This window comes from Rhinichthys klamathensis, unplaced genomic scaffold (genome assembly GCF_029890125.1).
Source record: "Rhinichthys klamathensis goyatoka isolate OS25496 unplaced genomic scaffold, OSU_Roscu_1.1 h1tg000104l_1, whole genome shotgun sequence".
NCBI classification, from domain to species: domain Eukaryota; kingdom Metazoa; phylum Chordata; class Actinopteri; order Cypriniformes; family Leuciscidae; genus Rhinichthys; species Rhinichthys klamathensis.
In genome coordinates, this window is record NW_026606643.1 from 1,458,622 (window position 1) to 1,486,082 (window position 27,461).

At 36.9% G+C, this 27,461-nt stretch overlaps 2 protein-coding genes and 1 long non-coding RNA gene across 4 annotated transcripts in view; 2 read left to right on the forward strand and 1 right to left on the reverse strand.

Moving 5' to 3' along the window:
* Positions 1 to 9,018, forward strand: part of LOC130087078 (uncharacterized) — a 197,950-nt gene extending 188,932 nt beyond the window's left edge. Inside the window, exons 2-3 of the long non-coding RNA XR_008807325.1 lie at positions 8,286 to 8,364; positions 8,796 to 9,018. This is a non-coding gene — a long non-coding RNA (uncharacterized LOC130087078). The remainder of the gene's footprint in view (positions 1 to 8,285; positions 8,365 to 8,795) is intronic.
* Positions 1,539 to 3,276, forward strand: ppp1r3c2a (protein phosphatase 1 regulatory subunit 3C2, duplicate a). 2 transcript variants are annotated; one of them, XM_056253272.1, is made up of 3 exons: positions 1,539 to 1,635; positions 1,750 to 1,827; positions 2,277 to 3,276. In XM_056253272.1, the coding sequence occupies exon 3, from the start codon at positions 2,302 to 2,304 to the stop codon at positions 3,235 to 3,237; it is 936 nt and encodes a 311-aa protein (XP_056109247.1). In that variant the 5' UTR covers positions 1,539 to 1,635; positions 1,750 to 1,827; positions 2,277 to 2,301; the 3' UTR covers positions 3,238 to 3,276. The 2 variants fall into 2 exon arrangements, with proteins under 2 accessions (XP_056109247.1, XP_056109248.1); XM_056253273.1 differs by having other exon boundaries at positions 1,545 to 1,635; positions 1,753 to 1,827.
* A 14,574-nt stretch (positions 9,019 to 23,592) lies between the features above and the next one.
* On the reverse strand, positions 23,593 to 27,126 carry prkab1a (protein kinase, AMP-activated, beta 1 non-catalytic subunit, a). Its single transcript, XM_056253274.1, has 7 exons — positions 26,907 to 27,126; positions 26,647 to 26,816; positions 26,271 to 26,364; positions 25,501 to 25,615; positions 25,215 to 25,348; positions 23,875 to 23,943; positions 23,593 to 23,784 (listed from the first exon to the last, which is right to left on the reverse strand). The coding sequence occupies exons 1-7, from the start codon at positions 27,051 to 27,053 to the stop codon at positions 23,707 to 23,709; spliced, it is 807 nt and encodes a 268-aa protein (XP_056109249.1). The 5' UTR covers positions 27,054 to 27,126; the 3' UTR covers positions 23,593 to 23,706.
* Positions 27,127 to 27,461: the final 335 nt, after the last annotated feature.

Here is a 27,461-nt window from a genome sequence, read left to right on the forward strand (position 1 = left end):
ATGACCTAATTTCAAACTCCAAATATGCAACATGCCTTATTTAGCTTGTGATATACATAAGTAATTTTAGTGTTTCTTATAAAATGACAACTCATTACTTGTGACCACAGCGTCATTTATATTATTATGCACATGTGCTTATCTGCATTTTACAGTGACCTCAAATATAGCTTCAATCAAATATAATAATATTTGATATATATTTAATAATAATATACCCAATCAAATGACATCTACCTATTTTATATTAATTGTTTAGTTTAGCTAATCCAAATGATGTAATGTTATGCAATCATGCATTGTGTGGGTAAACTATTGGCCCTATTGTGTATTGTGAAAATTCAAGAGAAGTCATTATTTTAAATATAGCCAAAGAATTTATTTCACATATTATGTACATATATGGAAGATGTGGGTGATTCTTTAACTATGGTCCTGTAATGTCAAAGAGGTTTATTTAGAACTGATTATCTTTTTATTGAGTGAAATTACATGAATTGTCCCAACAAATTTGCACCCTAATAAAGTTTTTCAAATGTAAGTGTGCTTATTCGCCAAGAAGACAACAGATGAACATTCCTTAGATAAAAGAAAATGAGATGTGAAGTGTGAAGAAAACAACGAAAAACCAAGGTAAATATATACATAGTCAATTCATGAAACTCTTACACATTGTTTTTTTCTAACCCCGTGGCATTAGCCAGTCAGACGTTCTTCCTACCCCACATAACCATATGTTTCGTACCTTAGCCTGCGATCGCCCAGGTGCTCTGTCCCTCAGTACATCAGAGAACTCACCACATACACTCTGTTCAGAAAGCATCTAAAAAACTGGTTCATAACACATCAGACATGTCAGCATTAATAAGAATATGTATCTTCCTTCAACCCAACCTGCTGCCACTTGTGTCTCTGCTGTGTCAATGTGTATATTTTAATTTTTTTTAGAGCAAACTTGTACACTGTATTTATCAACAGGATTTGAAGAGTTATATCTGTTTTACTGCTTTTTATATTTGTATTGTTCACTGTAATCTTCTTATTGTGTTTTAGGCAGACAATGTTAAGATCTGTCCAGGGACAACGGATGAAAAATAGCCTTTTGGCTAATTCTGGTGCATTTGCAGCAATGCTAATTAATGTACACTGTCCCTGTCAAATAAATTAATAAAAAAATAAAATTAAAAAAAAGTTTTCTGTGGCCCAGCCGTGTGCGTGTGTGTGTGTGTGTGTGTGTGTGTACCCATGTAGCCCAGTATGTCTCTCTCAGTTAAATGTAGGCTATGTGTTAATGTAAGAGAGAGAGAGAGAGAGAGAGAGAGAGAGAGAGAGAGAGAGAGAGAGAGAGAGAGAGAGAGAGAGAGAGAGAGAGAGAGAGAGAGAGAGAGAGAGAGAGAGAGAGAGAGAGAGAGAGAGAGAGAGAGAGAGCACACGCATGATATGAGTAGCCTATAACAGATTTGGGGAGGGCCTTTACTGTGGGCGGGCCTGAGTGCGCTTTAAAACGCTTTAAAAAGGAAGAAATATAAATGCCTCATTCATTCATTCTTCTGCAGTACATTTCTTTGGCAGTGACCGCGTTTCTACATTGAAAAGTTAAAGGAAAATACATTTCAGCGCATCTTTCATTGATAGGTAAGATAAGGGCTTTCAAATAATTCTGCATGTTATAACATTGAAGACCTAGCCTACTACAGTCAGTGTTTACTTCAACTTTTACTTAGGTTTTTTCTTCTTCTTCTTTTCCAGCAGACATTTCACTATCAACAATCCTCTTCATCTGACGTTCATCTGAGCAAAAATGAGCATCACAAAGTAAGTTGAGTAGTTCATTGCACAACAGAATGCATGTGATAGCCTATTACAGAAAGTAGATTATTTGCTTCAGTTAAGTTACAGTTTGGGTTCAAATGGATTTTCGGATATTTGATCACAAAACTTTGTCACATTGTTCCACATTGTCTGGAACCACTTGTGAAAATGTTATTATTTATAACATTTTAAAAATCTCAAGAACCTTTTTCCACCATAAAGAACCTTGTTTGGGAATGTGGATGTTAAAGTTTCTTCATGAGATCGTAGATTCCGATAAAGAACCTTTATTTTTAAGAGTGTATAGTTAATATATTATTTATTTATTTTTTAAATCAACAAACGAGTGCAGAATTTCCAGGTTTAAATTAGATTTGATTATATTTTCAATGTCATCTCAAACTTGTCAGAATTGTCTAACATAGCTTTTTCTCCATGTGTTTTCACAGACCATATGGATTCAGCAGTTACTCTTTCCCTGAGGTTGTGATGCCAGTGGATTTGGCCATGCATGCGCAAGTTAGCCCACCGGTGTCTCAGCTCCTTGGCATGTCCTCTTTCAGGCCCTCTTCATCCAACATGCCCTCACCGGAGCTTCTAAGAGCCAGACTTTCGCCTCCTTCCCCAACATCTTCACTGTCTTCCTCCGGCTCTGGCAGCTCCCTGTCCTCGTACTCTCCTGGAAGCAGCACGCTCCGCAAGAAGAAGCGAGTCGTATTTGCTGATGCTAAAGGCCTCGCTCTCTCCTCCGTGCGCATCTTCACCGTGGACCCATCGGAGACTGAAACAGAAGATGTCCCACAACCAGAGGAGCGCGTGATGGCTAGAGCGCCCACACAGAGCATGAGACTGCGACTGAAGCTTGGATTTCCACAGCCTGTTGTAGACCGTGCAAGCTTGAAGGCACACTTCGTGCAGTTGGAGAGCTGTAGCATGACCGAAAGGGTGTTGAGCGGAACTGTACGGGTCTGCAACTTTAAGTGTGACAAGACTGTCTTTGTCCGAATAACTTTTGACTCATGGCGAAGCCAGAAAGACATTGCATGCACTTATGTGAGAGAAAAACATACAACTTTGGAGACCAAATTGTATGCTTTTAATGTGTCTCTACCGTCCGAGCTGAACCAAAAGGACCGCCTGGAATTCGTAGTGGTATTCCAACCCGGCAACTTGGTGCTCACAGACAACAACAAAGGTAAAAACTACCAGATTTATGTGGAAAACGTGGCATCGGAACCTCGGCTGGTGATGCCAAGCAGGCGGAACTTCGTTACACCAAGTCCTCAACGTATTTCTGTGTGGCCCGTGGTCAGAAGTCATACTCTACAGATCACGAAAAACCTGGCATGCAAAAGCCCACACTACCCAGACCGTCTGGTACACAGGACCTGGGGAAGAATGACAAATGTTGCTCCATTGTGTTAAGATGGGACTGAGACACTTGTGTGGTCCATATTTCTACCTGGTCTTTATTAGATGCAATTGCTGATTCAACGAAGTACGAAAACGACTTTTTGCACCCCAGTGTTGTACATATCACTTACTTGAATGGACTATCTTGCTTGGTGCTTGCTAGTTTGCACATGCTGCCGAGGCAGTGAAATGTGAATGTTTACTATATGTTTATTTGATTTTAATTTGCACATTACACTTAATAATACAACGATACAAGTTTTATGGGGAAACTTTCCTGTGTCTGAAGAAGTAAATTAACATGTAAAAGTGAAATGCAGAAGAATCTTTTGTATGTATGTTTGTATATATAAATGTTTATTTATTTTGAACTCTGTCATTAAAAACTGCTTTATATGAACTTTTGCATGATTTTTGTGTCTTGCACTGCAGGAAAAAAAACTGCAGGAACTGTGACATTCTGTCAAGGGTTGTTGAGCAACATTGTAGCACAAGAGTTAGTACGTGCCTGAGGCATTGTCATGCCTAAACTGGTCTCACAACTTAATGTATTATATCAAGACACGCCTCTGGCCTATTATCTAACTGAAACCACCTAGCAACCAGACAAACAATTAGTGAAAGAATGTTCCAGATGTTCTCATGGAATAGAACATTTCATACCAAACCACAACCGCATTTACTGTACATATGTTACTTTATGTCTGTCTCCTGACAGGTTATCAATGTCAGTTAAATAATAATATATTAGGTTACACTTTATTTCGATACTCCACTTTAGGCTTCCACTAACTATAAGTAACGTGTCAGCTAATTCTATTTATTTGCGACTACATGCCAACTAACTCTTATTAGAGTTTTAGTCGACTGTTAGGTTAAACCGTAAACAGTAAAAACAATAATAATGTGAATATATATATATATATACACTCACCGGCCACTTTATTAGGTACACCTGTCCAACTGCTCGTTAACACTTAATTTCTAAGCAGCCAATCACATGGCGGCAACTCAGTGCATTTAGGCATGTAGACATGGTCAAGACAATCTCCTGCAGTTCAAACCGAGCATCAGTATGGGGAAGAAAGGTGATTTGAGTGACTTTGAACGTGGCATGATTGTTGGTGCCAGAAGGGCTGGTCTGAGTATTTCAGAAACTGCTAATCTACTGGGATTTTCACGCACAACCATCTCTAGGGTTTACAGAGAATGGTCCGAAAAAGAAAAAACATCCAGTGAGTGGCAGTTCTGTGGGCGGAAATGCCTTGTTGATGCCAGAGGTCAGAGGAGAATGGCCAGACTGGTTCGAGCTGATAGAAGGGCAACAGTGACTGAAATAACCACTCGTTACAACCGAGGTATGCAGCAAAGCATTTGTGAAGCCACAACACGCACAACCTTGAGGCGGATGGGCTACAACAGCAGAAGACTCCACCAGGTACCACTCATCTCCACTACAAATAGGAAAAAGAGGCTACAATTTGCAAGAGCTCACCAAAATTGAACAGTTGAAGACTGGAAAAATGTTGCCTGGTCTGATGAGTCTCGATTTCTGTTGAGACATTCAGATGTTAGAGTCAGAATTTGGCGTAAACAGAATGAGAACATGGAACCATCATGCCTTGTTACCACTGTGCAGGCTGGTGGTGGTGGTGTAATGGTGTGGGGGGTGTTTTCCTGGCACACTTTAGGCCCCTTAGTGCCAATTGGGCATCGTTTAAATGCCACGGCCTACCTGAGCATTGTTTCTGACCATGTCCATCCCTTTATGGCCACCATGTACCCATCCTCTGATGGCTACTTCCACCATGTCACAAAGCTCTAATCATTTCAAATTGGTTTCTTGAACATGACAATGAGTTCACTGTACTAAAATGGCCTCCACAGTCACCAGATCTCAACCCAATAGAGCATCTTTGGGATGTGGTGGAACGGGAGATTCGCATCATGGATGTGCAGCCGACAAATCTGCGGCAACTGTGTGATGCCATCATGTCAATATGGACCAAACTCCCTGAGGAATGCTTCCAGCACCTTGTTGAATCTATGCCACGAAGAATTGAGGCAGTTCTGAAGGCAAAAGGGGGTCCAACCCGTTACTAGCATGGGGTACCTAATAAAGTGGCCGGTGAGTGTATATTCTCTTTGTGAATGTTTATTCAGTCAAATGTTTATCGTGTAAAGAATCGTTACACTGATTCAAAGTGATTTCAAAACAAGTTTGCGAGTGCAAGTTTAATTAGCCGTGCAGGAAACAGTCAGTAAAAGATCTTGCTGGATCAACATCTTTGTTGTTTCTGGAACTACATTCTAATGCATTCATTGCCCAAGGGATGAGAGTAGAGTTTATAAGTTGAAAGAATGTTGTTAGGGGTAGAATAGAAAAAAAATTATATTACTGTAAATTGAAAGTAATCAACTGTTGTGTCTTTTGCTTGTGCAGTGGAGTGTACAGGAGCTTGTCATAGCACCCACACGTATGTGCATAAATACACTGTATATACATGTATGCACAACTGATGAACTTTACAGTTACTGAACTGAACTGAATCAACACTGAACTGAATTGAGCTGAATAGAGACTTGTTGGCTTGTTAGAGCTGCTTTACAGCTTTACAATCCATTGTGATGGATTTTTTAAATTGATCATAAAATAAAATTCTTGCAGGAATAACATTTATATGCTTTTGAAACCTAAATGTTTCCAAACACTTTGGTCAGTCAGTCAGTGTGTGTTTGTCTCAATCATGTCCGAATAAAGTAAATCAAGAAACCACAGTTTGCTTCTACCTAACAGAAGGGTTTCTTTCTTTCTGAAAACATTGAGTTTTGATTTCTAAGTGATCAATTGATTTCTAAGTGATCAAGTGTTTTCACGCATGATCATTGGGTGTAGGTAACAGGGAAATTATTGTGGCAAAAACACATTTTTCTAAATGAAACACAAGAGCTGTTAGTTTTGAATGATGTGTCTAATGTACAAAACTGTGTTAAACAACAAAAACAATTTTGCAAAAACTTTGTTTTACAAATGCTAACTGAGTGTAAAGCATATAATATGCTTGCCGTTTTACAGATTTGGTCTGAAGATTAGGTATATGAGTGAATGGTTTCACTGAGTTGGCTTCAACTCAAATATTACTTTTAGTGTGTAAGCAATTTAAAAAAAAAACAGTCATTTTTCTAACTAACTTAAATGGCTTTCCTGAGGTAGGCTAAATGTAACGTTACGTGAGTTTACAAGCTGTATTATTGACCTCTTGCGGTTGAAACACTGATTGAGCGATTACATGAAACATGATCAGTTCGCATGCCGCTTGAACTGAGGAGCTACAGCGATCTGTCACGTCACATTTAAGAGTATTAATTGTTTGAATTTCGTAATAAAATTTACAGAATTTGAAAGCCGAGACAGTTTCATATCAAAGTAACCTGCTGTCTTGTCTGTCGGCGTCTTTGCTTTGCAATTTTCCACTGCGAGAAAATGGATGTGTGACGTGAGAGCGTGAGAACAGTGTCAATTGCGTGAGTCTCGCTCTGAATGAATGCGTGAGAGTTGGCACTCCTGCCATACATTCAATAAGGCCTGCATAATATGGTTCTCTTAAGCAATGGATGTCTTGAGAATACTTCTGAAATGAGTCTTCCCTCCATCACATTCTTTCCATGTTCTGTGCTGAGGCAATATTGAGAAACTAAATTCCACAAGCAGGAGAATTAGAGGTTTCGTGAACAGAGTTGCAAAAGTGTGTGGCGGTGAACACCTCTCTCTGTTCTCCATCTCAACTCCAGACTTGAATTTGTGATTTCAAGTTTTGGTGTGATTTGTCCAGCCCAGGACTGGAATGCTGTAGGCGTGAGAGTTTGTCATACAAACCTGTCCCTTGTAGTTCAGTGTCTCCAGTTTGCACTTTTAATGATGTAAGAAGCTAACCTGGGCTGTGTTTCTATGATGAAAATCATCATAAGCCGATCATAGAGACTGATTGGTGGCAATTGTTCTATGATCAACTTAGGCTTATGATGCTTTTGGGAAACCCTGTTCTATCTGTGAACAACCTACAACCCCACACATGTGAACATGCACACTAGCAGCCTCTTATACCTTATCTTATATCTTATATGTAGATAATGGGGAGAAAGGTGGGAACATTTCTAGGTCCTCTCAAGTCTCCTGCAAGAGAACGATCCAATGGAAACGCTGTACGTACAGTAATAGAATCCCTTTACAAAGGTCCAGTATTCAAGCCTGTTAGTGAAGTGCACAGACAGGGTTGCTCTCTAGGGGCTTGTGATAAGTGGTTTAAAGTATTTGAGTAAATGTATTTAGTTACTGGCTACTTTGTGGTTTCACTAAGATAGGCTATTAGCAACTTTTACTCTCTACTTGACTACATTTTTGAGCAAGTGCTGTAAATATACTCTTTACTCCAATACATTTGTAATGAGCCTCGTAACATTTTGCATGGCACCTTTATTCTGCAGCAGTTTATTTCTGCTACAAAAAAGTGATATGGCCATCTACAGGGCATTGAAGGTACTACATCATTTTACCCTTACTCACCCAAACTTGTCAACAAGGCTACTTTACACAAATACACTCACCTAAAGGATTATTAGGAACACCATACTAATACTGGTTTGACCCCCTTTCGCCTTCAGAACTGCCTTAATTCTACGTGGCATTGATTCAACAAGGTGCTGAAAGCATTCTTTAGAAATGTTGGCCCATATTGATAGGATAGCATCTTGCAGTTGATGGAGATTTGTGGGATGCACATCCAGGGCACGAAGCTCCCGTTCCACCACATCCCAAAGATGCTCTATTGGGTTGAGATCTGGTGACTGTGAAGGCCATTTTAGTACAGTGAACTCATTGTCATGTTCAAGAAACCAATTTGAAATGATTCCAGCTTTGTGACATGGTGCATTATCCTGCTGGAAGTATCCATCACAGAATGGGTACATGGTGGCCATAAAGGGATGGACATGGTCAGAAACAATGCTCAGGTGGGCCGTGGCATTTAAACGATGCCCAATTGGCACTAAGGGGCCTAAAGTGTGCCAAGAAAACATCCCCCACACCATTACACCACCACCAGCAGCCTGCACAGTGGTAACAAGGCATGATGGTTCCATGTTCTCATTCTGTTTACGCCAAATTCTGACTCTACCATCTGAATGTCTTAACAGAAATCGAGACTCATCAGACCAGGCAACATTTTTCCAGTCTTCAACTGTCCTATTTTGGTGAGCTCTTGCAAATTGTAGCCTCTTTTTCCTATTTGTAGTGGAGATGAGTACCCGGTGGGGTCTTCTGCTGTTGCCCATCCGCCTCAAGGTTGTGCGTGTATGGCTTCACAAATGCTTTGCTGTATACCTCGGTTGTAACGAGTGGTTATTTCAGTCAAAGTTGCTCTTCTATCAGCTTGAATCAGTCGGCCCATTCTCCTCTGACCTCTAGCATCAACAAGGCATTTTCGCCCACAGGACTGCCGCATACTGGATGTTTTTCCTTTTTCACACCATTCTTTGTAAACCCTAGAAATGGTTGTGCGTGAAAATCCCAGTAACTGAGCAGATTGTGAAATACTCAGACCGGCCCGTCTGGCACCAACAACCATGCCACGCTCAAAATTGCTTAAATCACCTTTCTTTCCCATTCTGACATTCAGTTTGGTGTTCAGGAGATTGTCTTGACCAGGACCACACCCCTAAATGCATTGAAGCAACTGCCATGTGATTGCTTAATTAGATAATTGCATTAATGAGAAATTGAACAGGTGTTCCTAATAATCCTTTAGGTGAGTGTATGTATGGAAGCTTGTTTCCGCCACAGAATAAAAAAAATAAAAAAAGGCAATTGCAGGAAAAAAACTTTTTTCAGAATTGCACATTTATATCTCACAATTTTGACTTTATAACACGCAATTGAGACTTTATATCATGCAATTCTTTAGATTTAAACTCGCAATTGCGTGTTATAAAGTCAGAATTGCGACATATTAACTCACAATTGCGTGATATAAACTCGCAATTGCAAGAAAAAGTCAGAATTGCAAATTTATTTCTTGCAACTGTGAGTTTATATCGCGCAATTCTGACTTTATAACACGCAATTGTGAGTTTATATCACGCAATTCTGACTATATCTTGCAATTAGAAATAAAGTCAGAATTGCGAGATGTAAACTCGCAATTGTGAGATAAAAAGTCGCAATTATCTTTTAAAATGTTTTATTCTGTGGCGGAAACAAGCTTCCATAAATATGAGTGCATTAGCAGGTGCACATATTTGAGATGAGGACATGGCTGCAGCCAAAACCAGCATGTCCAGTACAAGTAAGCTTAGACTATTTCACTTTATAACATTATTTTATTTATTTATTATTGAAGAGAACTTTTTGAAGGATATTGGTTTACTTATGCCCTTTTTAAGCACTTGAGCTTGACTGAGTGAGACTTGAGTGTTTGTAGACGTTTAAGAGCTTGTTATGTCGACCTTGATTTATTGCAATATTGAGGTGTTCTGTTTTATTTTGATTCCTCACAAATCAACTGTTTCTTGTTTTTCACTGACATGTCTCTTAGGTGTTGAGGACTAGTGCATATTTGAGCCTACATTCAGTACGAGTAAGATACTTAAGTAGCCTACTGTTAAAACCAGATACCCTAAAGCCTGGTTTCACAGACAGGGATAGGATTAAGCCATGACCTTAGTTCAATAAGGGCATTTAAAGGGATACTCCACTTTTTTTGGAAATAGGCTCATTTTACAACTCCCCCAGAGTTAAACTGTTGAGTTTTAATGTTTTTGAATCCATTCAGCCGATCTCCGGTTCTGGCGGTACCACTTTTAGCATAGCTTAGCATACATCATTGAAGTGGACAAGACCATTAGCATTTCTAAAGAAAAATGACCAAAGAGTTTTGATATTTTTCCTATTTAAAACTTGACTCTTCTGTAGTTACATCGTGCACTAAGACCGACGGAAAATGTAAAGTTGCGATTTTCTAGACTGGTATGGCTAGGAACTATACTCTCCTTCCTGCGTAATAATCAAGAAACTTCAATGCCGTACCATGAGAGCAGCAGGCGTAATGATATGACGCAGCGCCTGAAAATAGTTCCGTTGTGTTGACGGAAGGTGGCCTATTTTCAGGCGCTGCGTCATATCATTACGCCTGCTGCTCTCATGGTACGGCATTGAAGTTTCTTGATTATTACGCAGGAATGAGAGTATAGTTCCTAGCCATACCAGCCTAGAAAATCGCAACTTTACATTTTCCGTCGGTCTTAGTGCACGATGTAACTACAGAAGAGTCAAGTTTTAAATAGGAAAAATATCAAAACTCTTTGGTCATTTTTCTTTAGAAATGCTAATGGTCTTGTCCACTTCAATGATGTATGCTAAGCTATGCTAAAAGTGGTACCGCCAGAACCGGAGATCGGCTGAATGGATTCAAAAACGGTAAAAACTCAACAGTTTAACTCTGGGGGAGTTGTAAAATGAGCCTATTTCCAAAAAAAGTGGAGTATCCCTTTAAGTAGCTTTTATAAACGTGCCTTAGGGGGGAAAAAAAGCGTTACTTGTGTGCATCTTGAGACAAAACAATGGCAGTGACATATTTTAAGATATGGTGCTTTTAGTTAAAACAGCGGACGTTTCACAGACGTAGGCCTACTTTTAATCTCGTCCAAATCTGACATGTCAGTGTTTTTCCCACAGAAAATTCAAGGGGAAATTACCTAATGTTTTCGGCAAACTCAACGGTCCTCTGAGAAATCTAATCCGTCTGAATGTGAATGTCTGTGATTGCTGATGTTGTAACATTCTAACGCTTCTCCTCGTGCGTTTTTTTTTTTTTAACCTATACTTATGCTACCGTTTACGCACCAATCTTCGGCATGCTTTTATTTGGTTTCAATATGGTTGTATTCAACGATAAAAAATAACATATACAAAGTGTAAATAAAGCCAAACCCATTTTTTAAGTTGTCGAAGTAACATTGTGATTAAGAATGATGTGGTGATTATGCATTTGATCAGAAGGAGTAGGCCCTTGTAAATCGTATACAGATGGGATTCACTATATGATGTGATTCATTCTTAGAGGAATGACAGGTTCTGCTCAGGAGCCACTAGTCTTCAGGACTGATGTCACTACTGACATTCCTACTGTATAAACCGTCACCTCTGATTATGTAAGCGAGTTCTTAGAAAGGCCAAAAGTCGACAACACCTCGTTTACTGGGAGAGTGTTTTAGCATGAGAGCAAACAAAGCATGGTCACCATAGCTACCCATTCATTTATTTCAATGGACAAACTGAAGATAAGCATCTAATACATCTGGATATACAGGTCCTTCTAAAAAAATTAGCATATTGTGATAAAGTTAATTATTTTCCATAATGTAATTATAAAAATTTAACTTTCATATATTTTAGATTCATTGCACACCAACTGAAATATTTCAGGTCTTTTATTGTTTTAATACTGATGATTTTGGCATACAGCTCATGAAAACCCAAAATTCCTGTCTCAAAAAATTAGCATATCATGAAAAGGGTCTCTAAACGAGCTATTAACCTAATCATCTGAATCAACTAATTAACTCTAAACACCTGCAAAAGATTCCTGAGGCTTTTAAAAACTCCCAGCCTGTTTCATTACTCAAAACCGCAATCATGGGTAAGACTGCCGACCTGACTGCTGTCCAGAAGGCCATCATTGACACCCTCAAGCAAGAGGGTAAGACAGAAAGAAATTTCTGAACAAATAGGCTGTTCCCAGAGTGCTGTATCAAGGCACCTCAGTGGGAAGTCTGTGGGAAGGAAAAAGTGTGGCAAAAAACGCTGCACAACGAGAAGAGGTGACCGGACCCTGAGGAAGATTGTGGAGAAGGACCGATTCCAGAACTTGGGGGACCTGCGGAAGCAGTGGACTGAGTCTGGAGTAGAAACATCCAGAGCCACCGTGCACAGGCGTGTGCAGGAAATGGGCTACAGGTGCCGCATTCCCCAGGTCAAGCCACTTTTGAACCAGAAACAGCGGCAGAAGCGCCTGACCTGGGCTACAGAGAAGCAGCACTGGACTGTTGCTCAGTTTTGCATGTCATTCGGAAATCAAGGTGCCAGAGTCTGGAGGAAGACTGGGGAGAAGGAAATGCCAAAATGCCTGAAGTCCAGTGTCAAGTACCCACAGTCAGTGATGGTCTGGGGTGCCATGTCAGATGCTGGTGTTGGTGCACTGTGTTTTATCAAGGGCAGGGTCAATGCAGCTAGCTATCAGGAGATTTTAGCACTTCATGCTTCCATCTGCTGAAAAGCCTTATGGAGATGAAGATTTCATTTTTCAGCACGACCTGGCACCTGCTCACAGTGCCAAAACCACTGGTAAATGGTTTACTGACCATGGTATTACTGTGCTCAATTGGCCTGCCAACTCTCCTGACCTGAACCCCATAGAGAATCTGTGGGATATTGTGAAGAGAAAGTTGAGAGACGCAAGACCCAACATTCTGGATGAGCTTAAGGCCGCTATCGAAGCATCCTGGGCCTCCATAACACCTCAGCAGTGCCACAGGCTGATTGCCTCCATGCCAGGCCGCATTGAAGCAGTCATTTCTGCAAAAGGATTCCCGACCAAGTATTGACTATTGAGTGCATAACTGAACATAATTATTTGAAGGTTGACTCTTTTTTTTTGTATTAAAAACACTTCTTTTATTGGTCGGATGAAATATGCTAAATTTTTGAGACAGGAATTTTGGGTTTTCATGAGCTGTATGCCAAAATCATCAGTATTAAAACAATAAAAGACCTGAAATATTTCAGTTGGTGTGCAATGAATCTAAAATATATGAAAGTTAAATTTTTATCATTACATTATGGAAAATAATTAACTTTATCACAATATGCTAATTTTTTTAGAAGGACCTGTATATATATATATATATATATAGATACCCATTAATTTATATAGGCAAAATGAAGGCTATACACACACACATATATATATATATATATATATATATATATATATATATATATATATATATACATATATATATATATGTATATATATATATATATATACAGTATATATGTATAGCCTTCATTTTGCCCAATGAATGGGTATCTATGGCCACCGTATAGACCACCCACATGTGGTCTTTCGAGAAAAGGAGAAGCTGAAAATGACTTTCACATGAGTCTTCCCTCTTTCTGCTCCTGCAAACTCTAAAACAGGGACAAGGGTATCATTGTGAGGCCCAACCCACCCGGACCGAAGCAATATTGTGTAAATAGATACCGCAGGCATTAGAGTAAAAGGTTTTGTGCCTGGATGGTGTGAATATAAAGCAGGGAAAGCCACTATGTTCTCCACCTCCCACGAGTTATAGTGATTCGTTCAGCCCAGTGCAATGAGGCGAACACACTGGAATGTCCTCGTAACTGTGGGAGTTTGTCATTCACACCTGTCCCTTGTCATCCGAATTGATTTATGTGTTTTCGAAGTGTCTCCCCCTCTAGCAGTTTATGTCTGTAATGATGTCAGAAACAAACCTGTTTAACTCCCAAATGATCTGCATCCACAACCACCTCATATACTACTCAAAAAACTCACGTGCTGTTCTCTATGGGTGTGTATTCAGTAATGGGTACATATTGTACTGAGGACACACTTAAAGTCCCCATGAAATCAAAATTGAAGTTTTTTGGCTTTTAGTATGAATATGTTAGCCTTACTGTTATCTTTAAGCTTTGTGCTCCAAAACAATGACAAAACTCGCATTTAGAAGATATAAGCATTCAAAGCATTTTTTTACAGTCTCAATATTTAATTTGTCCACAAACAATGTTTAAAAGTGTACAGAAGAATTCTGTCATTTTTCAATCAAACATCATGGACATTACCACCATTTTCATCACAAATACATATTTGATAGGATAACATTCTGAATTAGAACTTTTACATTTTTGACATCAACATTATCAGCAACCTATGGAAGCTTGTTTCCGCCACAGAATGAAAAATAAAAAAGGTAATTGCGACTTTTTATCTCACAATTCGGACTTTTTTTCTCACAATTGCGAGTTTACATCTCGCAATTCTGACTTTATTTCTCAGAATTGCGAGATATAAAGTCGCAATTGCGTGTTGTAAAGTCAGAATTGCGAGATATAAAGTCAGAATTGCGAGATATAAAGTCAGAATTGATTAATATAAAGTCGCAATTGCGTGTTGTAAAGTCAGAATTGCAAGATATAAAGTCGCAATTGCAGGTTATAAAGTCAGAATTGCGAGATATAAAGTCAGAATTGATTGATATAAAGTCGCAATTGCGTGTTGTAAAGTCAGAATTGCGTGATATAAAGTCGCAATTGCGTGTTGTAAAGTCAGAATTGTGAGATATAAAGTCGCAATTGCAGGTTATAAAGTCAGAATTGCGAGATATAAAGTCGCAATTGCGTGTTGTAAAGTCCGAATTGCGTGAAATAAAGTTGCAATTGCGTGTTATAAAGTCAGAATTGCGAGATATAAAGTCAGAATTGATTGATATAAAGTCGCAATTGCGTGTTGTAAAGTCAGAATTGTGAAATATAAACTATCTGAGGGGAAAAAAGTTAAGTCTTTTTTTCCCCTTAGAATTGGCCTGATAACTCGCAATTGCGAGTTTATATCTCACAATTCTGAGAAAAGATGTCAGAATTTCGAGATATAAACTCGCAATTATGTGTTATAAAGTCTGAATTGTGAGAAACAAAGTCTCAATTCTGTCTTTTTTTCTTGCAATTGCGACTTTATTTCTCATAATTGCGACTTTATATCTCGCAATTGCGACTTTATTTCTCACAATTCTGACTTCATATCTCGCAATTGCGAGATAAAAAGTCGCAATTATTTTTTTATTTTTTTTATTCAGTGGCGGAAACAAGCTTCCATAGCAACCTAAATACACACAGCTGAATAATATTTTCACACTAAATTTGTTTAAATGTACAAAATTACAGCTTCATTGGAAATGATGCTCAAAAATATTCCGATTTGTCAATGTTTTCTTCAAGTGCTTCACTAATAATGTTGTTTTGGAAATATTAAGGCAGTCATAAAAGTTGAAAATCTGTATAAAAGTTTAAATAAATAATTTTAACACAAAATATAGAATTGATTATGCTTATTTAACTCTTTAGATAATAGAAGTTTAAAAAGAATTATAAAGGATTTTCATATGTTAAAGGGATAGTTCACCCAAAAATGAATATTTTGTCATGAATTATTCACTGTCATGTCGTTCCAAACCTCCGTTCATCTTCGGAACACAAATGAAGATATTTCTAATGAAATCAGAGAGCTTTCTGATGCTCACGTGAACAGTGTCTGAGACTGACACGCAAGAGAAGAAATTGAATAAAGTCGTTTTTGGGGCACAAAAAGTATTCTCGTCACAATTGTTATTTAACATTGTAATAATATTTCTCAATATTAATGTTACTGTATTTTTGATCAAATAAATGCAGCCCCCAAACTTTTGAGAATGCTCAATGCTAAACAGACACACATAGAGATTCGTGGATTTGGACACTGTATGATCTCTCTCTGTAACCTCATCCTCTCATGCTGAACCTCTAAGTCTGATATGATTCATATGATGATATATAAGCAGCATCTGGATTCACGTCTGGGAACATCTCGTCTGCTCTCACTGTCTGTGTGTAATTGAGTTCTTCGACGGGTCATCATCCGACCGTATGATGAAATATTACAATTCGTCATGTCTTCCCACAGCAGGGACGACTGTATGGAGAAATGCTACATGCAGACAGATGAACTGGGTGTACACTATCTGGAGGACATACTCTATAATGCTTAGTTTCTCATTCAACCACCTTTTCTAGTCCCAAGATACTGCAGTCATGTCAGGGAAAGCCTCTCTCATTCCTCCACCTCCCTGAACATGATTTCACCACAAGTTTTGGTGATTTAATTCAATGAAGCAAGCCGACTGGAATGTCCTTGTGTGACAGTTTGACGTTCATACCTCTCCCTTTTGTCATCTGAGGTGATTTATGTAATTCAAAGTGTTTCTCCTCCCAATCATGCTTGCATTTTTTTAATGTTCTGTCCATATGTGGGCTGAATTAACTGCCTTATTAAATATTATATGACTCACAACAATCATACGCGGTGTCTAAGCACCAGCTGCACAGCACAGATTCTGTGTGCAATACCAGTTCTTAGACAGGGCTTCATTCTGACAGAATGATATATGTCTTCAGGAGAGGAGGAAATATTGCTGATGATTCTGGGGTGTATTGTAAAGATCATTGGTGCATGCTGGGATGTTGATGTTCCCTGAGTTAGTCAAACTCCCCAAAGGCTTCTGGCGTAGTGCCATATCTTCTTTTGCTCTTGGCAAATGTGATTCCCTGAATGAGGCTTCTCTGTGCTTTAGGAATTTCTCAGAAAAGAAGAGACATTCTCTCGTGTTCAGACTCGATAACCTGATAGCACAAGGGAATTGAGGGCTTTGTTGTCATGGACGTAAACAGGAAAGGAGAGGGGCAGGAGGGAGGAACAGTGAAAGAAAGCTGACGTCTGTATGTCCTGTAGGCTATACACATGTTCTTTGATGCAGGACATAATGTATATTATATTGCCAATACAAAATATCATGTTGTAACACCTGGTAAAGTATTACTGAAACGCCAATGACCGAACCAAGGACACATGCAATGTTTTTAGAATCATCAATGCATTATGTAAGTGCAAACTGTGCCATATAATACAAACTAACAAGCATTATAATAAAATATAAAATACAATGTGTGTGTGTGTGTGTGTGTGTATCTCGTATGTCACTATTATGTTCTGTCCTGTCTGCACCTGTTCTTGTTAGTCCCTGATATGTTCATCGTCCTCCACCATTTCACCCTGTGTATTTATACTCTCTGTTCTGTTCAGTCCTTTGTCATTGTTATTGTTCGTTAACTTCGTTATTGTTGGATGTCATGCTGTTATTCATGTGAGTCACAAACTATATTTTATATGTAAAATAAATTATTATTTGATCAATTAAAATTATTCAAAAATAATTATTGCAAAATTCGCATATATATGAATAAAAATAATAAAAATGTTAAAAATAAATATTGTAAAATAATAAAATACATATAAAATACAGTTAAAATTATTTTATATATATATATATATATATTATGTTGCAATAATATTTTTTTAATCATTTTAATCTATCAATTAATAATTTATTTTAAATGTGTATATATATTACAATAATTTATAATTTTAATTTATCAATTAATATTTTATTTTACATGTATTTATATATATATATATATATATATAAATAAATGTATTTTACAATAATTATTTATTTTACATTATATTTATATATTTTTATATATATATATATATATATATATGCAAAACTTATATTTAAAATGTATACATTTAAATTAATAATTTATATATTTTAAATTTATATATATATTATAAATCAATATTTTTTCAAAATACGATATTTTTATTAATTTTATGTATTATGTTTATATATACAAATATATGATACACACACACGTGGATGGGTGGGGGTAATTATAAATACAAAATAATTATACGATCAAAAAATAATAATAATTGTATTTATAACACATTATTGTAAAGAAAGTGTTGAAAGAAATCAATACTTTTATTCAGCATGCAAGGATGCGTAAAATTGATCAATATAAAACATATGTATTTAAAGCAAGGACTTTGTCATACTTGCCTATGGCTAAACTGAAGTAGAGTCACTTGAGTCAGAGATTGTTGCTATGGGAACACATTTTTGCTCTTTGATATTTTCGCCTCACCTTTTCTTTTTGTTATGGGATGGTATCAATTCTATTTTCTGTCTCTCGCCAGAGAACTGCCTCTTCTCCACCTTTTCTGTTAGTAACCATTCACCCTCCTTTAGAATGCCACTGACTCAGACGAAAGGTTATTCATAAATTCTAATTCTTTATAAGGTCAGGACATTTACTTCAGGACAGTATGGTTATGCAATGAGACCTGGCTAAATGACATATAATCTGGCTGACATTACACATATGCAACCTTGCAACTGACAAGTTTAAAATAATACTAAAGTGAAAAAATATCAACAGAATGTCTGATAATAATTATTGTAAAAAAAAAATCAAGTTAAGTGTACATCTTTGATTCTTGAAACCTAGTAACCTAACATGTTTTTGCAGTATCTTGCATTAATCAAGGAGGTATTCACTTCATTTATTTATTTTTTTGGTCAAACTGTTTTGTTAAAATTTGCATTATAATTATCACTTTTAAATCTTTGAAGAAATCAAAAAAAGATAGCAGTTTGTCGCTCATTTGGAGATGTAGGATCGTCTTTGGATTGGTATTTGATTGTAAACCTTCCTTAAAACCTGCATACGGATAAAGTTGATTATAGTGTCTTCTAGTGGTGAACTTTTAAATTACAATCTAAGAATTTGTTAACCTTGTTCACAAAAGTACACAAACTATTTCTCGAGATATTTCCTCAGAACTGGAATGTAATCATGATGTTTAGCTTTACCAATGCATGATATCCAGAGTTTGACCGACATACAGTTCCTCCACAGACTTGCTAACCTGATTTTACCCTGAAGCCTCAAGTGAAACCTCAAACTTTCAATTTGAAATGAGTCACAAATGGTTACAAGCACATTATGTTCTTGCCAGACACTTATCTCTCCCAAATTGTCCTGCAGCACAGCATTTAAAGAAACGTCATTTAAAACATCTGAAAACAAAAGGTTTGGATGTTCAGGAATCCAAGCATTCCTGCTGATTTTGACGTAGCATGCCTTTGTGGCCTCATTATGCTAATGATGAGGAAACGGCTTATTTGTCCAGATTAAACCTTCAAACAGATCATATTTACCTATTTATTTAATACTTAGGCCTAAAAAAACCAAGGACAAGGACATCCACTAAGAAAACAATGGTTCTTTTAAGAATTGTTCACTGAAAGGTTCTTTGGGGAAATAAAAATATGTCATTGCTGCAAAAACAACCCTTTTGAACCTTTTTTTAAGTCATTTAAAAAAAAAAAAAAAAAAATTACAATAATTCTCCCTTAAAAAGTAACGAATTGACTTTTTATGGAAAGTAATATGTTTCATTACTTTTCTCATCTGGGCTGAACTTGCTTGTTTGTTTGTTTTTATTTAAATAAAGTTGGATTTTTGGCACTTATGCCAAAAGTTCCACAAATCCACACATGTACAGTAGAGGGCGCTGAATAGAGAAAATAAAATGATAAAACATAAATGTGATGTTTATCTAAAGTCATTTTTTGTTTATTGGTATGGTTGAATTAAATACATAAAGTGTATTTGTATTATTTAACACATTTAATTATTTTGAGTGAGTTTAATTAAATGAGTTCTCATTAAATGAGTTTGCATTTCACTGTTTTTATTCATTTTGAGGAATACTGAATCTGTTTTTGTGCATGTAAATGAGAAAACAGAGCAGCTTATTTGAAAAAGTATCTCCGATATTTTGTAAAAGTAATGCATTAGTTTACTATAGTTAAAAAGTCATGATTGTGTGCAAGTCATGTTGTAATGCATTGCCCTCAACACTGTTAGTTAACATTAGTTCATACATGAACTACACTAAAAAGTTATATGATCAATAAGTTAAAGGTGCTCTATGTAACTTTTCTACTAAAATGAATCCTTTTTTTATTGCCTGTGTGTGAAGGGGTTGTAATCACACATTAAAATGATCCACTTGTCGAGTTTTGCTATTACCTCTGAAGGCCAGTATTCCTATTTCTATGTGAAGTCTCCGGGTCGGATTTACCGCGAAATCCAACAGATGTGACGTGCATGCGCGCTCCCGAGCCTCTCTCCTTATATACAGTCTATTGTAGACGGTCAGGGAGTTACGTCCGGTTAAAGGCGCACGTTTTTCGGCTTATATCTCAGTCAATCTTTGATCAATATTCCCAAGACTCTAATCGTTCGTAGTGCTGGACGGGGCCTTTTGAACGAGCCCACCCCCGAGGTCCAACTCGCCCGGCTCCCCGAGTTATAGCCGTTCGAAATCGGGGGTCCCAGCGAACGGCGATCCGGTAGGGGGCATCCCCGAGGCCCGCCACTCTAGCGTTCGGGCAAGGGTTCCCCTGGGACCTCCTCCCCCGAATTTGAGCTCTCTGGGTCTTTGCGTTCCAGAGATACGAGCGATTTTCTTCTGAGATCGTGACGTCACCGGCGTCCGCAATTTTGCAGCGCGCCCGATGGTTTTATGCTAATATCTCCGCGAAAACACCACCAAAAACTATGGAACTTATATGGTTCTTTTCAGCTCGACTAGATGGTCCCAACGAGCTCGGTGCTCGCCGAATCCGTCAAGTATTCGCAGAGATATTTGCGTAATAGACGGTATTGTCTATGAGTTCGAGCACGAGCGCTCTTGTAAAATTTGGTTGCAATCTGAAACATCACCACTAGAGGCCGCTAAAAGTTACATAGAGCACCTTTAAGACAACATATGTTTTTACATTGCTTTAACTAAATAATTAAGTATCAAAATAATTAAGTCAGTTTAACGTAATTTAAGTTTAAATGACTTAAACATCTCAGTTGATTGTACTTAAAAATGTTTTAAAAAAATTACAGTGTAAGATGAGTTACAATTAGTTAATAAAAATACAACTGCTTGTTGTTCGCTCAAGTCCTTTGATTAATACAACGTAATTTTAATTCTTTCCCCGCCAGTTTTTGAAAAAAAGTAGTCAGTCACTGCCACCATTGTTGATAATTTTCACAAAATTGTCATGGCCCCCAGAATATTTTGTTGTATGAATATCTGAACATGCAATATAGCAAAAGAAAGAACAGACCCTCTGCTTTAAAAAAAAAGAAAAAAAAGAGAAAAGTTTTATTCTAGCTTCATGCATTCTTTTTTATCAACACTTGAATGTAAGTTTCTTTTTTTTTTCTTTTTTTAGTAACATTTTGAGCAAAAAGCTGAGAAAATCATGTTTTTGTCAAAGACTTCGTCTAGATGGGATTTAGAACGATGATCAAAACCCAGATGCAGTAGATGATCAACACTTGATCCATTGCTCATAGATTGATCCATCAAAGCTTCACAGTCCTGTAGCTCGTCCTGGGTCGACATTTCATTCAGTAACATTAGGCAGTTTTGATTTATATGCTGTTTAATGTTGATGATTGTATGTGTATTAGCCCCCCCTGCCATATAACAGTGAAAACACATAACACTGAAATTTCCATCTATGGTGGGGAAGCGCTGTCTCATAAATGGCGGAAATTTCCGTCAATGGTGGGGAAAGAGTTAATAATGCTGATGCAAATGGTGAAAATAACATCAACTAAGATTAATAAATGTTTTACAAGTATGTTGCATTGTTAGTTCACGTTAACTAATGTAGTTAGTTAACTAATGTTAACAAATAGAACCTTATTGTTGTGTTACCAAATTTTGTCAAGAACATTGTGTTAAGATTTTGATCCTATTTACTGACAAAATGTCAATGTGTGCTATTAAGCCATGCACGCACACACACACACGCATAATGAATAATAATGCAACATTCATGCAGCCTGGTTGGATGTTTTGCGTCAGCACTCCTATAAACTGTAATTGTCTTCTTTTTTTTTAATACACCAAAGATTGCAGACAGACCTGTTTGTACTGCGCACCTTGCGTCATGAGTGACCTAAAATAAGCAATTTATATCCATCTTCTGTGCTAGAAGTGCCAAAACACATTAGGATTGTAATTTACTTAAGCCTTTATATGACTGTGTAATTGCGTGAGTAACTACTGAGGAGTGCTATAACATGGATTGTTCTCACCTGAATGTTTTCTGTAATACAACAATGTGATAAGTAGGCCAAGCGAAACATTGTTATTCACTGCAGATGACCTTCTTTCCTGGCCCGTCACAGCTGTAGACATAGGGTATGTTGTCTGGGTGGTCCTGGATGGACTAGCATTTTATGCATTGCATAATCTTGTGATGAATTTGACAGCATCTATAGAGGAAATTGATCAAACGTTAGCATGTTTATTAGCCAGTTAACGTTAGCCAGGGACTTATGTTACAACAGAGTCTGACACTTAAGTCAGTTAATGCATGAAATTCAGTACATTAGAAAATAAATTATCGAGGCTCATCAACTGGTCTCAATGTGCTTTTTAGTGGATTCATGAAGTCAGTTAGCACAGGTGTTGTTCATCACAGTAACCATGCACTGCACATCTTACACAAATGTGTGACAACCGGAAGAGCCAAATACTTTTGAAGATTTTTGCAATTGAACTACAATTGAAATAGATGCAACTAAAAGAAATGCTATATCAGTTCTTAAATGGTTTATACACTCTTAAAAAAGGGATTTTTCTTACTGATGCCAAAGAACCTTTGTGAACCTTTGGGTTCGCCTTAGTGGGAAGAATATTTTGATCATCTGAAGAACCTTTTTCCAGTAAAAAGAAGCTTTTATGCAATGGAAATGTACCATGGAGGTTAAAGGTTCTCCAAGGAACCATCAATGACTATAAAGAACCTTTATTTTAAAGAGTAATGACAGATCCATGAGCATAACATTACGAGTCTATAAAGATATTTTATTATGGGGATATTTTGGTCTATGTAATATCCTGATTATTTTCAAGTCTTTTTACTTTTTTAATTTTTTTTTAAGATTTCCATTTGCTGCTGTACTTACCCACAATGTCCAAAGCCAGCACGAAGGGCATTCACGGTTTCAAGAGCATAAAATTTCCACAACTCAATACGATTGTAAACGCGATAATGACACGGAGCCAAAATTGGTGGAATCATTTATTAAAAGTGATATTTAATTTCAGAGAACATAACACAGATTAAAAGTTAAATCAAGATGTTTGCAATAATTATTTTGCTCTGTTCTAATAAAAATGTAGAAGATTAAAAGATGGATGTAAAAAGATCAACTTTTTCATGAAATTGAAAAAAATTTAATTAGTTTCTTGAGTGAAACATTTTCTTCAACCCTTCAGTTTTTCTATATTAGGGTCTCTGACACAAACTGCTAATAACAGGCCTTTTTCTGGCCGATAATCAATATCCTTCCTAATAATATATTAATATTTATCTACACAGCTATATCATTTGTTTAAACACTGTACTAAACAAAATAATGAACATGTCAAGCTCTATTTACACATTTAGAATGAGTCATTTTGGCCCAGTTCCACTGGTTTTAAAAAGTGTACCAACCTCTAAAAGAGCAGATATGTCCTGTAGTTTCTGATTAGTGTATACCCAGTGGGTAGGGCTCTTTCTCTAAAGTGCATCTCTGTACATCCCTATTTACAATAATACATACTGATATAAGATCTATCAGAGGTCGTATAAACTGAGCGTTTGAAACGGCCGTGTTTCTCAGATCGGCTTGTACAGCAGGGTTGTGACATATTTCTTCTTATACCGGTGGGTGGCACTCAGAACCATTACGCCATCCTGTCAGAGAGCCAGACGAGATACAGAGTCATCAGAACAGACTTGAAATCAATGCGGGTTCATCTCACAGAGCTCTTTAAGTTGCTTTACCTTAATGGACAGAGCGTACAGGTGATTAAGCATGACGTGATTGGGCTCAGGGAGCAAAGCTGGATCACACTGTTAGAAAACAAGAAAGCATTTCTATTAGCAGCATCTGTATTGGACCTTACAATGCAATTATGCAAATTAAACACTTTTTAAGTGTAGAAATCAAGTGAACACAATTACTCTAATTACATCAGGGTTTCCCAATCTGGGCCTCGATCCCCAAAAGAAAAAAATAGTCATTTAAGTCATTTATAATGGAAGTCTATTTTGACCAATTAAATAACATGACTTTTTTCATATAAATATCCCATGCCTTTTTCTATTAAAATTCAAATCAATTTGCTAGTTTGTGATAAACTGTGAACCAGATCAGCCTATTCACTGAAAAGACAAAAATGACCAAGTTTTAAGGTCCGTTCAGTTTTGTCTCTGTCACTTTAAATGTTTGAGCTCTTTAAAGCAGGATGGATTCTGATTGGCTGTCAAATTTGTATAGCATTCATCAGCTGGGAGAAAAAAACACTCTAAAAGTGATTCCAACTATAGTGTTTTTCTGCGTTCTTATATATTTAGAATGATTTTTAGAACTATATCTTTATTGTTATAGATATCATCCTTGGTGTGAACGGACCTTTACTCTATACAAGAGCAATATTTGCAGATAAGAGCTATAAGTGCACATAATGTTATAGATTCTAAAGTTATAGATAGAACTGTGTATATTTAAGCTGAACATTTTATTTGATAAAAAATATGTTTTATATTATTGATACTTGAGTGCTATGAAACACAATTTTAAAAAACTTTTTTTTTCTTTGTTGTCCATTTGATTTTTTTCTGGACTCTGTGTTTTATGATTTAATACAAATGAATTTATAAAACTTTAAATTTAATAAATCTTTAAAAATGTAATTCAGTTTCTTTTTTGTCAAATAAAGTACTGCACATCTACACTTTTATTGTAAAAAATTACAGCAATATTTTTCAATAAATTGTATTATTATTATTATTTTAAGAAGTACATTTTACTACACAATTTCTATCGTAACTTCAAGTTAAACGAAACTTTTATTTTGCCGGTTTGTAGTGAGTTTCTTTAAGTATGTGCGGTAGACAAAAACGCAGAGCATGTTGACTTGATAATGTTATTTAATAATCAAAGACACTAGTCCAAATATCGCAATTTGAATTTGATTAATTGTAAAAACCCTACTTTTGATATATAAATTCCTTACATTCCAGTAAAAATCATAGTGCCTTTCATCGAATCAAATCATTTAGTAGAGAATGGTACTACTCATTTTTACAGCCCTAATGCAAGGTCTTCTGCAGATACTCACTGAGATGCCTGTGTCCTTATTGAGTATGACCTGTAACAGATGAGGGGGCAGGATGGGGGGAGATTTGAATTTCTCCTCCTGTTTGGGGACGTAAGAGTCCTGATGGTACGGCCCAGGAGGAGAGCTTGACAGGTCTATAATCAACGAAGACAATGTGTCACAACAACCCCAGACTGACCATTTTTGTCATTAATGATACATCATGTAGCAGATCATTTTCAATTTTTTGTGATTAAACAGCTCTGAAATATGATGAAAGGGAACGTGGAAATGGTTGTGCTCAAACCTGACATGTCAGAGCATTTCTGTGAATCCACCATGAGTGCATCGAACACCTCAAAGTCTGTCTTCTTCACCTGGATGATGTTGTTGACCGTGCCGAGCTGGTTGGTCACCACAGGCTGAAGAGAAAGAAGGTCAATATTATGCTGGTTTTATTGTACTAATGGAAGATGATGATGATGATGATGGTAAGGGGTGTAACAATATATCGTGTCACAATATATCGCAATACAAAAATGCAACAATATGTATTGTGGATAGTTCACACAAAACAAAAATTACTGTGTGAGAAACTCAAGTTTACAGAGTTTTAGTGTCAGCACTATATATAAACTACTATATAAACTACTATGTTGAATATAATGTATAATAATGCAATGGGGGAATATTTGTGGGTCCTGATAATGCCAAATGTCTTATGTTACCAGTAAAAAGTGGCCGACATTATTTTAAACATATCTAGCCAGTGACAGAGTGAAAAGCATATTCATCTAAAATAATTCTGTATTTTCAGCTTCAGATTCATGAATATTTTTATTCTGGTGTCCTGTGCATTGGGTTTCCAGCGCCAAGTCCAAGCCTCATATTCATTTACACCCACAATGTAACACCAAATTTAGCATTTTAATCAACAGTACATTTTTTGTTAGCCTTTTATCATATGTCTTGGAGTATCGCAATAATATTGTATCGTGAGTTCGGTATCGCGATATGTATCGAAGCATGACATGAGGGTATGGTTACACCCCTAATGATGATTGATGTCTCCGTCACCTCTGTTGGGTCGTGTGTCCACTGTCCATCCACGAAGAATTTATACTGGTGTTCACCCTCAGGCAAATCCACAATCGCCACAAAGTTGTTTTGACTGTTGAAGAAACAGAGGTAAACATTAATGTTAAATGAAATGTTTTTTGGGGGATTGCAAGCAGACTGAGTTAAGGACCTATCAGCGCCATCTAGAGTTTCATGACAGAAATATTATATTTTTTATTAGCTTGGCAGTTTTCATTTTAATCTTAGGTTAAGTTTTTAGCAATTTTACTTTATAATTAATCTTATTTTTATTTTTTATATTACTATTTAGGTTTAATTTATTTATTTTTCTAAACTTTTTTAATAGTTCTCGTTACCGTTAAATGTTACGTACCTCCTAATCAAAGGAATCTTATTGATCCAATTATTAAAAGAGCCAGAAATATAGACTTCTCTTCCAGCTCCTGTCCACCGAAACACAGTGGGTCGATCTAAAGTGAGAACCTTTTCACTGGTGTCCAGGTCTGATCTCCAGTCAATGAATTCCTCTTTTACTAATGGTGCCTAATAGAAAATTAAAGATAGAACACATGGTCATCATATCTAAATTGTGATATCTTCATAAGCGAATAGATAATGTGAGCCAGCACACACTTTGATGTCCTCCCCATGAAAAATATCGGCATCTTCTGGGCTGTCCATTAGGATTTTGGGACGGTCTCCTTCCTTAGTTCCTCGACTGTCCCTTCTGTGGGCCTTTTCCTGGCCCATGCCCGCCCTCTCACTGCTTGTGTTCCCCATAGTGCCCTTAAAAAACCTTCCCAGAGGTCACAGAGGGTAAGCAGCCAGCTGGTTGGCCTAGAAATGATCTGTAACCCAAAACAAACACCACAATAGTGTAAGAAACATGGTGATGTTAATGTAATGCATCACTAATCCTATATAAAACATGGATTTCCCCCAGTTATCAGAGCTTTGAACGTTCTGGGAAGGTTCTCTCAAGGTTATGAACAAACGTTATTCCAGTAATTTTAATAGAACATTGTTCAACACTCTCAAAATGTTATTTATACATCCTTCAAGAACATTTTTTAGATTTTGCATATGCCCATGATGCAAGATACATTCAACATCATCAAATTTGCAGTAAGTCATGAATGTTTCAGATCCATTTTTCCATGTACATTAAAAAGCCATGTTTTGTAAAGC